Genomic DNA, 14,111 nt, shown 5'->3' with positions numbered 1-14,111 from the left:
ACTTGTCTACAAAGCATTGCTACAAGTATTAGGAAGGTTACACTTCTACTAGTTGCAGTTATAATTTCCTAGAAATATGAAAGACAGGGAGAAAAGAGGAAGCTACCCTTCACTAATGCATGGAAATTTACTGCAGGCAATGTCCATCTTGTTCAACCTATCTTGTACCATTTATTCTAAGCACATCTTTGATTGGAGGTGTATAGATTCTCCTTTTATATTGCTATAGTTACAAATGTTGACTTCATTAGTGTCCATTAGCTACATGCCTAAATTACAGGAAGAGCCGAGAAGCTTATTACTTAAGACACGTCACAGAAAGTCAGGAGCACCTTTTGGGTCCAAGTGCAGCAGCCCAATTAAATTAATGTTTTCCAATATCACACAACTCTAAGCAAGAACAGTTATGGTTCAAGTTCATGTAGTGAATTAATATTTTATTCTAAAAAGGTAAAGAGAATTCAGTGGGGATTCATATTAATTTGCCAACTCATATGTACTGTAGCACTGCTTCATGCTTTAATTTCCATGAACAATTACCTCAACTTGATTGAAGGAAAACAGCAGAAAGAAGCCAGAAATCCTACGGAGTGTGATTACCAGCAAGAAAAGGCAACAAGAGAGAAAGAAAGGGTCATCTTCACTATTTTTTTTTAAAATCATAATATAGCTAGTGTTTAAGAGAGGACATACTTTTAGAACATGCTGTTAGAAAAAAGTTATCCAACTTAATATGCAATGTATTTTTATAATGAATGGTTAAATAATATTTACCTTTACAGCTGCTGTCACTGCGGCAGTAGCAGCTAAATTTAAGCCTTGTTTACCAAAGTTAACCATTGTTTCATAACCGCGTTCTTTGGCTTGCACAATATATTCATCAATCTCCTAAGGGGAAAAACAGGCAAACAGTGTGGACATTAATCTAATTTGACATAACATTCTCAGTATTAAATACAAAGTACTAATGCAAGTTTCTCCTCCCCTCCCCTCCCCAATTGCATTAATTTTTTTTAATATTATGGAATAAATTATTTTAAAACCACAAAGAGAGGAATGTCTCACCCTTTCTCTTGAAGAAAGAAGAGGATGAAGAAACTTCCTATATATTAAACTTGCCCCTCTAGTATATGGAGAGAGCAACCAAATAACAAATGCAATCTTCAGCTCGTAGTACAATGGAAACCTGCAAAACAAATCAGAATTCAAAGTTGGGTTCTGTTATTTTAGAAACAGGTGCATTCCTTCTAGATCAGAAAGCTCTGGATGATATTGAATAACAACACGTTTTAAACAAAAGCTTTTTTTGGCTTTACTTTAATTATCTATAATCCTTAATCTAGTTTTACATATTATTGCTATTTTATAGCTCTACCTTTTTCAGAACTAGCATAGGATAATTCGGATAAAGGGTATGTGACACTATAATCTACAGTATGTCAAAACACAACTGGAATTGTAACATTATGCTCTGAACCCAAACATATCTTACCAAGATATCATGAGGTCCGTTATTGTTTCAGTAACTGTATAAAGAGCAAACACAATCCAGTACATCATCCACCGCACCTGAAAAGGAAAGATGTGACAACCATTTTAATTTCCAATACATCAATGACAGGAACACAGGATACACATTTTGCAATGATTTAAACTATGCTTACTTGCTGCTTGTATTCATATGTTTTAGAAAGATGGGAACTGTAGGTAGCAGACAGCAGCTGAAAGAGTCAGAACCTTTCTGATAAACAGCCCTTTTACTCTAGCTTAAATCAAAGCAGCTCTGATAGCCTGACCAACTTCTGCTGGAAAATAAACAAAACAACCTATTTGGAAGAAGCAGCTATTGTTTCACTACCATGAGTTAAATCATACAACAAGGAGAAAATACCCTCCATCCAATCACTTTCCTTAAAATGGGGACTCATGCTTGCAAACCACCCCACCCCTTTCTTCAAAAAAGATAATCTAGCCTTTAACGCAGACAAAACAGAAAAGTAGCACCACTGAGAATCTTCTAAATATTGTAACATTATTCTCACCAGTTAAGCAAGCTGCAGAAAGTGATACATGTCCATTTAAGCTAGTATTGGCAGTAGCAGTACACAGTACAGGATAGATGGACAGATAGATATCTCCACCAAAATAAAATTTTATATCAAATTAATATTGTGTGAGTGCTGATAATTTTGTGTTAGTGTCAGATGGAACCCTACTCATTTTGTATCACAGGACTGTTGCTAACCCGATAGCTATAATATAACCTATGGCAATCTATACAGTCCAACAGTTCCAGCCCTTAGCAAGCTACCAAATCACCGCAAAGATTATAGTGGTTTAGCTGGATCCCATCTCCTGTGTTCAGTTTGAGACCTCCAGCATCCTAAGGTAAAGGTAAAGGGACCCCTGACCATTAGGTCCAGTTGTGGCTGACTCTGGGCTTGTGGCACTCATCTCGCTTTATTGGCCGAGGGAGCCGGCGTACAGCTTCCGGGTCATGTGGCCAGCATGACTAAGCCACTTCTGGCAAACCAGAGCAGCACACAGAAACGCCCTTTACCTTCCCGCCGGAGCGGTACCTATTTATCTGCTTGCACTTTGACTTGCTTTCGAACTGCTAGGTTGGCAGGAGCAGGGACCGAGCAACGGGAGCTCACCCCATTATGGGGATTCGAACCGCCGACCTTCTGATTGGCAAGTCCTAGGCTTTGTGGTTTAACCCACAGCGCCACCCTTTCCAGCATCCTATACAGAGGCTAATCAGAGCTCCATTGGGTAGTCTTATACTTTCTGAGCAAAATACCCACTTCTGCTGGCATGCTCCACTCACTGAATGATACCGTGTTCCAATCCAGTTCAGAAGTTCATTATCTTGCTTTAATAAGACACAGAACACAACAATCCAAATGAATGTTCCATCACTGACCCACTGACTCTATAGAGACTGGGAGTAGCTTTCCATAGTTTCAGGTGCAAGTCTTTCCTAGCCCTACCTACGTCTTTCTGCAAACAAAACATGCTCTCCTATAAAGCTATAGCCCTTCTCCAAATAAGTCTGTGGCCAGTACACCCCTTTGCATGAACTGTGATTGAACCACATTCTCTAACCAGTTTCCCATTTCACCCATTTATCAATTCTGGAACAAGGCAGACTTTAAAACAGTTTTGAACCACCGTTTCAAGATTTTGACTTGTTCTGAACTCGGTAGGAATGGTCGCCCTGTTCTAAAGAAAGGGGAAAGTGTGATTAGAGACTTCCTGATTTAAATCACAGCTTATGAAAAGGGTGTGTGTATGGGTGTATCTTGTTCAAATCTCAACCTCAGTGAATATATAGTCATCCAAACGTGATCAGTAAGTGGACCAGACAAAAGAATCTGAATGCAGAAGCACAGACTGGATGAAATGTCATGGAGAGTCTTCCTTAAAATGTGCTTTTAAAGAGAGCACAGATTCTCAAAGCATGCGATGGGCAAGAAAAGTGTCTGTAGTTTTTGCCGCTTGAAAAATGAACTGCAGTATTACGTCCAAGGATTTATTCCCATAGGATATTTTAATCTGTCTCTTTTACATTTCCTACACACATTTATGTCATACTTGGTAATTTAGAGGGTTACCAGAAGGGATCTATTGCTAACTACGCTATACAAACCACTACAAAAATAGCCAGATGCCATTTCCCTGTTAAAACAAAAAATACATAAATAAGTACTGGGTTTCAATTTATAATAAAAGTTATGCTCTAGTTGTTTAAAAAGCAATTCTCAAAGTCAGGTTGTGAGAATATTCTACAAAGATATCCTGCTTCCAAATGCATGAAGTACAGTTTTTTGGAGCAAAACATTTTTCTCTAGCTTATTAGCCTGACACTTCTAATCCCAGTTCTCCACAAGGCAGACCATATCAAAATGCCACCATACTAAAATACAAAAAAATGAAAGACACAACACTACTGAATTTAAAGAAAGGAAGAAACCAATTTTCAAAGCTAAGCTAAAAAAAAGCTTTTGTAAAACTACAAGTTGTAATTTACATAGTAGATCAATTAATTACCATACTTTTCCGTGTATAAGACTAGGTTTTTTTTTACTAAAATATAATGTTAAAGGGGGGGTAGTCTTATACACGGAGGCAATCTCCCCCCCATTTTCTTAATTTTGAGTCCCCCAAAATAGGGGGCGTCTTATACACAGTGGTGTTTAATACACGGAAAAATACAGAATATCTTTAGCCGATTAACTAGCGCGGGGGGCGGGGGTTAATCAGCAAGGACATGTTTTTATTTGTGATATGTAAACTTACTTAATCACTCAGTTGAGCAATTATATGCATTTTATCAATCAACTAAAAGTTATTTAGACGGCTGGCAGCCTTACGTAATCAATTTTAAAATTACACCATTGAACTCATAGATGTATTTTCCCTTGGAGCAAACTTCGCTCACTTTATTTTTTGAAATTCCTCAGGTTCAGACAGATTTCTTAGCATTTCAGACTGAACAGAGCACCAGTCATGTGATGATATCCTAAGCTTAATTCCCAAAGGAATTAGAGGGTATTTTAAGCACGGGTGAACAGAGTTGAATTAGTGTACATGCCAGCTGAAGTTACTACACTGATGGGCTGTCTTCATCTGAAAAAAATTGACCTTCATGTGAACTTCCATAGACTGAGCAGAATGCTTTAATGCAGAGGAAATGGGGAAGAATAGCAGAGGAAATAGGGGGAAATGCCTTCGCTCTAAAACTTAAGGGTAATTCACTGGCATGTTAATCACCCTAGTGCAGTGTTAGAAACTGAGGTATGAAAGCTAGGAGCTAAATGGCACCTTAAACCTAGGTTATGGGCACCACAATCGAGTGTCTAGGTGCCCTTGTTTTATAACAAGAATACAAAGCTGAAAATTAATGAACTGCAGCTAAAACCTTATGTTCATTTTTCACATGGTCTAGTCCTCATCTGAAGACTGCAAAAACCAAAGCCATACCCCCCCTGCCCTCCCCTCTAATATTCTTATGAGGGTCCCTTCTCCAGTCTTCAGAGACTGGCTGGAAGTAGGGAGGCAGAAAAAGGTCCTTTCCTTCCAGCAGTAGCAGTTTTAATCTGAATTCTTAGGTGCAGTACTGCGCTCAGAGCTCAGAAACTGCTTGCATTAATGAAATTCCCTGTTGCAAAACGCGCCTAGCACAATGAGAATTTTGAACACTGCTCTAGTGATTCCATGGAGCCATATTTTGTGGGTTGCACAATTTTAAAAGAAAAATTATTTATTGGTAAAGTGCTCTTTGCAGGACTAAAAAGAATGTTTCTGATCATTTTGGGCAATGAAAAATCATTTTAAATGCATACTAACATACTATCCATAAAAAGACTATATCAACAAAGATTATCTCCTAAAAGGAATCAAATCCGATTTTTTAGAAATATGTAAACATGAAGATATTTTCCTCAGGTGTCAAGAATTTATATTCTGTTGGAAGACATGCCTGCTTATTAGTGTATGATTTCTGAATTTAAAAACTGAAATGTCGACATGCATGTGCTAGGGTGTGCTCTGAAGGCATGAGACCTGGATGAATGACCACCTAGGAACCACAGGTTCCATGACTGAAAAAAGGTGAGGTGTACATTTAAGAAAATATATAAATATTAATGTTTATATGTAAATCATCAACACAGAGCAATGATGGATTAGATGTACTGCTGCAGGAGAGGATAATTTATGGCATTCCAGATGTTGTTGGGTTGTGACTCTTGCAAGAAAAGTAGCAATGCCAACTCTTTACCCAACTCAACTGAATTCACAAACTTCACAAAGTCTCATGAATTTCAGTCTCTGTTCTCTGTACTTATATTATTCCATTTTATATATACTTAAGGGGGGAAAAACGTAAGGGTAAAAAGCTTTAAATGCCAGGCGTTGATAATTACATTTGAGAAGTTAACATTATTATGTTCACGTATTACCAATAATTATTTGAACTAAACTGCTAGTGGAAAGGGGATTTGTGGAAGAGAGTCTGTTTTAAACAAAGAGACAAGCTTCCTTAGAGAACTCGTTTAATAATTCAGTATTTCAAGCAGTGCCTGCTTGGGGCAATTACGAACTCAACATCCTGGATGACAGGCTTGCTAATTCAGTCTCGAGGAACTAAAGTTCACCTGGCAAGTTAAAGCAATATTTCAGTTTCACATGCGGAAGGTTTAGCTGGCTCCATCTCATTAGCCATGCTCATACAATCGTATACAGCAAGATGGGGAACCTCCAGATGTTGGTGGCAACTAACTTCAATCAGCTCCAATCAGCATGGGCAGTGGTAACTGGAGCTATAGTCAAACAACATCTGGATGGCTAAAGTTTTGCCACCCCCAATATACAGATACTAGTTCAAATAACGGCAATGTACAGTATTTACACAGCGTTGAAACAGGGAACCATCGTGAAGTGCTTCCAAATAAAATACTGGCTTATATTCCTGGCTTGTTTGGAAGCATTGTGCCGTAGTTCCCAGTTCAGACGTAACTGAAAATAATGTCTGTACTGAATCCTGGGGTGTTTTTGCTACCCATGTAAAGGAAGACTACAGAAGCAGGAAAGGGGTTATATGTGGTTGAACTCCACTCATGCATATCCATGATTATTAAGTGAACAATGAAAACTTAGTAAGACATCCTAACAAGACCAAAGCATATGCTTGCCTTGTCTCCTAAATTCCTGCCTAATCTGTATATAGATTGTGTTGGTTGAAGTTCTACTAGCAATTAACAGGTGATAAATCTCTGTTTTAAAAAATAGTTTGTGCTTGCCCTTTGAGAATTTGAACCAAAGTAAAACTGTAGGGAAAGTCTCAGATGCAAAGCAGGGAAGCGTTTTAATTTTTCAAGCAAGAATATACAACTTGTACAAAATGTTGTTTAAACTTTAAAAATCACTTGGTATGGGTCACAAGAATCAAAGACCTTTAATCTTCCTAGATTGTAGAAGATTTGTCAGCTCTCTGCTATCTCGGATAAGGCTGTCAAAGTGTTTATTCCCTTGTAAGACAACATCCAAGGGATGAAAAGAGCACCTCCAGAATAGTTCCTATGTAATCTCACCTTCAAGGACATACTATCTGCTCTAACTAAATTTGTCAAAGTTTAATGTTTTGTGAAGGCTGTGTGGAGAAAACTTGTTCTCAACATGATTCAACCAAGGTGATAACAATTCTGACTCCCTTGTTTTGAAGGAGAGCTTCAGATCCCCATTTCTCAAACTGGAAGGTGCGTTGTTCCTGGAGAGGAATAGACAGCTGCATTGAAAAAGACATACAAAAAAGCCCACCCGCCAAAAAACACAGAAACCAAAAAGAAAATACCACTAGAGGCAGAAGATCACAGATTCCAACTCATTCAACTACATAAAGACTCTCATAAAATTGGACATAATAGAACTTAAGAAACTGCATATTTGCACTCTTCCAATTTCAGTCAAGGCACACATTGGAAATAGTTACCTCATTGCCTTCCACTTCAAGTTTAACTGGTTGTAACAGAACAGATTCTAATCTTATTTTTTTCATAAGCAGGAGACATGAAAAAGTTTCTGCTTAAGTAGGTGAACAAAGACCTCTTTCATTAAGATCAACTAAGGCTGCAATCCTACACATTTTTCTCTAAGAGGAAGCCTGAATTCAGCGGTCCTTACTTTTGAGCAGAAATGTAATGGATAGGTTTGCACTTTAGAAGTTTGAGTCTTACTTCCACTGACTGTACAGCGCACCTATTCAAAAATCCAAATCTTGGCTAGGTGGAGTCTTCCTCTCCCCGCAGATGGGAGAGTGAAAGAGGGAGACACACGTCCCTCTAGGTCAGTGCACAATGTAATAATATGCAGCATGGCTCTCAGCCTTCCTAAGGTGGGTTGGCTTCACAGGAAAAGTATACCCTATACCACAATTAAGGTTGGCAGAAGGAAATGTGCATCAAATTAGGGAACAGCTACTGTTCCCTACACAGTGTTCTCTACACTGACGCACTCAGGTATGAATTAGGATCACAAGGTGTTACAATAAATTATTGTCTGCTGTTCACAAACTTGTGCAGTAGCAGTATATGAGACGGGATGGAACCACCCACTCAGCACCAGTGTTGCTGCTGATCACCTCAGTGGGGCTGGGATATGAAGGCAAAAAGATTGGGACCATGCAGTTGCCCCGGTGGGACTGCCATCATCAATCCAGCACGTCTGCTGGTGCAACTGCTCAGTCTCAGTCTCACAGCTGTCATATCCCAGTCAGTGTTAGAAACTGAGATATGAAAGCTAGGGGCTAAATGGAGCTTAAACCTAGGTTATGGGCACCGCAATCGAGTGTCTAGGCACACTTTTTTTACAACAAGAATGCAAAGCTGAAAATGAATGAACTGCAGCTAAAACCTTGTTCATTTTTCACATGGTCTAGTCCTCATCTGAAGACTGCAAAAAACAAAACCATACTCTCCCTGCCCAGCCCCTAAAATTCTTATGAGGGTCCCTTCTCCAGTCTTCAGAGAGTGGCTGGAAGTGGGGAGGCAGAAACAGGTCCTCCTTTCCTTCCAGCAGTAGCAGCTTTAATCTGAAATCTTAGGTGCAGTACTGTGCCCCGACCTTAGAAACTGCTTGCATAAATGAAATTCCTTGTCGCAAAATGCGCCAAGTACAATGGGAGTTTCGATGCTGGTCCCAGCCCCTTTCAAGTGAGCAGCAGCATCACCAAACATACTACTGAACTTGAGACAGTATGACTTTTGATGAAGCTGTGTTGTATCACACCACAAACGCAACTCAGTAATGCAAACATAGTGCAACAAAACTTACGTATTCCTTCACATTTTTTGTCTTCACAGCTTTGTATGAATAATATGCAGGATACAGCATTCCAAAAACCAGCCTGTTGAAAAAAATAAAAGTATTTAGGATTGACAAGAAGGGCACAATAAATAAGCAATGAATCTGCAATATTGCATGAGAAAGAAAAAGAGATAAACTGGTTTTTCCAGTCACTTTAAAAGCAAACTTTGACAACACAAATAACCTAATGAACAACTGCTTCAGTTAACAGGACTATCCCATCTGAAGTCTGTATGAAGTTTATTTCAGTGCTAACCTATGAAGCAATCTTAACAAAAGTTCCAACATAATCCTGTCTATGCTCTCTGTATATTGCATTGCATTAGCCTCTGTAATTCGCCCTTCTTAACTTCAATATGAAATACTTCCCAAATATTATTTCTTTGGTCAAAAAATTAGTTGACTGGGGATTGTCTTTGATGCATTTCTTTAAGGTTGGCTGCTTTGATTAAGAAGGAAGTATTTAGAATTCAGTCATATACACATTTCTTGTTCTGCATAGTGAGTTTATTTTAAAAAACCTGAAAATATTGGCAAACACAATTTAATCTATTAGATTTTTAATACAGATTACCCCATTACACAATCTGCAGTAAGACTTACATATTTGCCATTCCTACAGAAACACGCTTACATTTGGGTTTTCCCCAGTGGCTTTGGCATTGGGAGCTAAACTATTCAACTGGCTGTTGCCAGCAGTGCAAGTGATTTATATGACCTGCAGAGCTCTTAAGGTAGAATTTAATGGGTAGCACAACAAGAATATAAAAGTTTTACCCGTTACAAGTTACACTTACAGATAGAAAACATAGAATAACTACTTTGAAGCTGGACAAAACACAAATCTTATTTATTTAAGCCATGACTTACCGTATTTTTCGCCCTATAGGACGCACTTTTCCCCCTCCAAAAATGAAGGGAAAATGTGTGTGCATCCTATGGGGCAAAAGGCTTGGGGTGGCAGCCTGCAGCACGACACACGGGGCGCCCTCCGGAGGACGCCCCATGCTTCGGGCAGGTGTCCGCAAGCCTTGCGCGCCCGGCGGGAGGTCCCACGGGCTCGCAAGGCTTGCAGGCAGCAGCCTGTTCTGTGGGCTGGGGTCGGGGGAAGCTCAGTCTTCCCCTGCCCCAGCCCCGTGGCTGGGGGGGGGGAATAATTTTTTAAAATTCATTTCCCCCCCCCAAAGGAGGTGCGTCCTATGGGCCAGTGCGCCTTATAGGGCGAAAAATACGGTAGTTAAAAATCAGCTTCCTTAACTACACCCCCAATCCCCTCCAAACTGGTGCCAAAGTTTTGCAATTGTTTTGAAGCATTTTGCAGCACAAACCCCACATTTTGCAGCACTCCCCAAACTGAGCAATTGATACTCAAACTGGGGGTCATAGGTATCACCCCCAAACCCAACATTCTCTGTTCTGCAGTCCAAACCCAATGTTTTGCAGCCCATCCCCCAAAAGCACAGAAAGCAATACTGTATATCAAACTGAGGCTATTCCAAACCAATGCAAAAGTTATTGCAATAATTCTTTCTACAGCACCCTGAAAACTGTTTATGCTGGAAAATGATTGCAACATTTTGCTACAGGTTTGGAGGGGACCCAAATTTCAGCATTTGTAGTTAAGGAAGCTTCATGAATGTGCTACAACTACAAATAATAGAAATGCATGAAGGTAAACAAATCTGTTCATCTATCACTTAACATATTTGGCAAAGGGAAAGGTTTGGCTCAGGGAGCTTTCTTTTCTTTTCCTGCATGTCTTCACAAATATCACTAAAGGGCAGAGATTCTAGTACGTTACAGTTGTGTATGTACATACACACACACTTGCCGCAATTATTCACAGAGGTATCAAGTTTACTCTTTGCTAACTAGTGTATATAGCAAATGTAGCCCCATAAGAGAATATCATCTGTTTATCTGAAGACTTCGGTACTCCAAGCTAGTTGGATAAATGAAGTACTTCTGTAGGCATAAATGCTCATATTTATATTAACTATTGTATGCACTGTAGCAAAGGCTCTGGGATTACGGTATTTTTGAAACATACTAGGGGCAGCACTACTGTAAAATAAGCTATATCACAGTTCGCTTAACAAAACATCGTACAAAGACAAAAAATGCTTGCTTTTTATATTGAAGACACTATGTTGACTTTTAGGTGGCATTAAATAAAAAACCATTTTCAGTCAAACTGTTTCAGCTGATTCTAATTATATTACACACTGCTTTTTAATTAATAGACTTGTTTACAAAAGTATTGTGCCATTTGAGTTCATGATCGTTTCATTTCTCCAGCTTTATAAAACATAGTGCTTTCTCTGGAATGGAGACAGAGATTTCTAAAAAGAATATGCATTCATCAAATATAATAAATATTTATATTCAAATTGAAGTGTGAGGTTTTAAGTATCTAGTCATTCTACAGCATGCAGTTCTCTATATATTGAACATGTTAATGGGGGGTGCATGAAAGCAGCTTGCAATGGAGATAACTCTGGCAGCAGACAAACCGATAACAAGGTAGGCACACAATCATGGCAAGAAACTCAACTGTAGATGTGAAAGGGTTATCATAGCAGTATCGCATTAATGTCTTTGTAAAGTTAGGTTAACTGAATTTATATACTGCTTTCCACAACAAAGGTCTCAAAGTGATTTAGAACCAAGGAAAAATGCAAGGTTGTATTAAATGTAGCAATAAGGAGCAATAAGGTCAGTGTAAGTGTTTCTTGAGGAGAGTTTAGGAAGGATGAAGGGTTGCTTGGGGGGAGGGAGAAAGAAGTCCTATTGTGAAAGCATAAGGTTACTAGATTTTTTTAATGAATCCGGGGACACTTTTCAACTTCCTACTAAATAGATGGATTTTGTCAGGGGACTGATTTGTAAATCCGGGGACTGTCCCCAGGAAACGGGGATGTCTGGTGGCCTTATGCTAGCGGGCATAGTTGTGCTGGTTCAGCCAGTACAATGATTTGGTTAAATACAACCCACAATAATAAAATCATATATTAGAAGCAGAATTAATAATACAATATCATATCATAGGTGTTGCCCCAAGATTTTGCCTGGTGCCAAACTAGAGAACCAGTCTGTTCTCTCGTTGCCATTCTCCAGACCTCTCTTAGAGGTGGCTCGTAGAGAAGGGACTTAGATGATGACCTTGGTAACTGGGCGTGTTCATACAGGGAAAGGCATACCTTTACATATAGGGTCCCAAGCCTCATAAGGCTTTAAAAGTCAAAACCAGCACTTGAATTATGCTTAGAAACAGAGAGTTATCCAGCACACTCAGGCCAGAATTTGTGCTATTGCTTCAAATTCAGAAAAACAAAATGCCACATCCATCAGCCCAGAGAGGAAGACGGTTGACCTGCAGGATGGGTGACAGCCCATCAGAATTCCTAATATTTCCTGTTTGCCCAATGAACCAGCACTGAACCAGCACTAAGTCAAATAGGAAGCCTAGGGAAGAAAGAAGACAGCAACTCTGACCGAGCCAAACACTAATGTAACTAAGGGCATGTAGGGAAGACAAATGCCCATAAGGAAATTTGCCCTGTTATAATGTAATAGAAAAGAACATTGAGCATGCAATCTACTGTAGTTCATGTTGTGAGTCTCCAAAACAGGAGATCCATCTCCTTAGTAAGGTTATGTTAGCGTGTGCACTTCACCAGAATAGTCAGGCTTTAGGAGTCACTTTCTTTCAATAAGGAAGTGTTTTTCTAAACTCAAATAGCTAGATACTGTTTAATACTTGGTTGCCATGGCAGTCTGGTGAAACATGCTTTAAATCACCAGATGGCTGATCTTTATACAAAGCAGGTACTGGCAGCACTCCAGTTCTTTCAAGTATTTCCTAAGGCATCCATGTCTGTAGAGAACAGGTCTACAGCAAATGTATGCAATAGTTCACCAGAGGTAGATTTCACATAATGAAATATATGCACTATCCTTTTACATTCTTCCCAAACATGTTCTGACAACTGGCCCCACCCATACTAGACACTCAGGTAAGTTCAAGGATTCCATACACCTTACATCAATACAGCAGTTTGCCACATGAAGAGAATAAAATTCAACACAACAAGGTTTGCTTCTGGTAAACCAGGACCAACTAGGTCTTTTAAGATTAATACTCCTTTAGAAGAAAATGCCATGTTCTTGATGCACCGGCTAGCATTTTTTTAAAAAAAAACCACCTTTGTGATTATGGCAGTTATAGAGGTGTATTCTCCCCACCCAACATGCATATCATGAGAGATGACTAATTCAGTAGGACTGGCAACACAATTAAAAAGGTAAAGGTAAAGGTACCCCTGCCCGTACGGGCCAGTCTTGACAGACTCTGGGGTTGTGCGCCCATCTCACTTAAGAGGCCAGGGGCCAGCGCTGTCCGGAGACACTTCCGGGTCATGTGGCCAGCGTGACATCGCTGCTCTGGCGAGCCAGAGCCGCACACGGAAACGCCGTTTACCTTCCCGCTGGTAAGCGGTCCCTATTTATCTACTTGCACCTGGGGGTGCTTTCGAACTGCTAGGTTGGCAGGCGCTGGGACCGAGCAGCGGGAGCGCACCCCGCCGCAGGGATTCGAACCGCCGACCTTTCGATCGGCAAGTCCTAGGCGCTGAGGCTTTAACCCACAGCGCCACCTGCGTCCCCGGCAACACAATTAAGATATGTTAACTACTCATCTTCTAATCAACAATTAAATATGCACTTTACCAAAGATCAATATAGATGTCTTCCAAGAGACTGAAAAGCATGTTAACATTCCAAGAAGGAAAAAGCAGGAAAATGGACTTTCATTCTTCAAAAGGAAGGATGAGAAACTTATGGCCCTCCAGATTTTTTGAATTCCAATCCCCATCAGCCCTAGGCAGCATGGCTAGGTGAGGATTGGTGTGACATTGAGTCCAACAACATTTGAGGGGCCACAAGTCCCCTACACCTGTTTTACAGGAACATTCCAGTTAAAAAATAATTTCAAAAATTAGACAAGAATAATCTTAGCTTGCAATCCTACCAAATAAAAATTACAATTGATTACTTTAATTTGCAGGGGGCAATTTATTAACACTAAATGCATAACCTACAGTGTCCACTGTTACATTGGAGGCAGTGATCAGACCTACTGGCAGTGATCCTGGGATCTGAATCAGGAATCTCAGGAGCCAGGGCAGTGACCTAGCTTAGTGAACTACCTGAGATTGAGTGAATGCAGGCCTCAGATGCTCTCC

The 14,111-nt window shown here is 39.8% G+C and overlaps 1 protein-coding gene across 1 annotated transcript in view; it reads right to left on the bottom strand.

Annotated features, from left to right (window-relative positions):
• The window catches only part of REEP3 (receptor accessory protein 3), a 32,694-nt gene that overhangs the window by 10,254 nt on the left and 8,329 nt on the right, over window positions 1-14,111 (bottom strand). Inside the window, exons 2-5 of the mRNA XM_083740529.1 lie at window positions 8,836-8,908; window positions 1,493-1,569; window positions 1,066-1,186; window positions 775-888 (exon numbers count right to left, since the gene is read on the bottom strand). Of these exons, the coding sequence (XP_083596655.1) occupies window positions 775-888; window positions 1,066-1,186; window positions 1,493-1,569; window positions 8,836-8,908 (385 nt within the window). The remainder of the gene's footprint in view (window positions 1-774; window positions 889-1,065; window positions 1,187-1,492; window positions 1,570-8,835; window positions 8,909-14,111) is intronic.

The sequence above is a fragment of the Podarcis gaigeae genome (genome assembly GCF_964106915.1).
Source record: "Podarcis gaigeae genome assembly, chromosome: 5".
Taxonomy (NCBI): domain Eukaryota; kingdom Metazoa; phylum Chordata; class Lepidosauria; order Squamata; family Lacertidae; genus Podarcis; species Podarcis gaigeae.
This window is presented reverse-complemented; position numbering and strand designations above follow the sequence as displayed.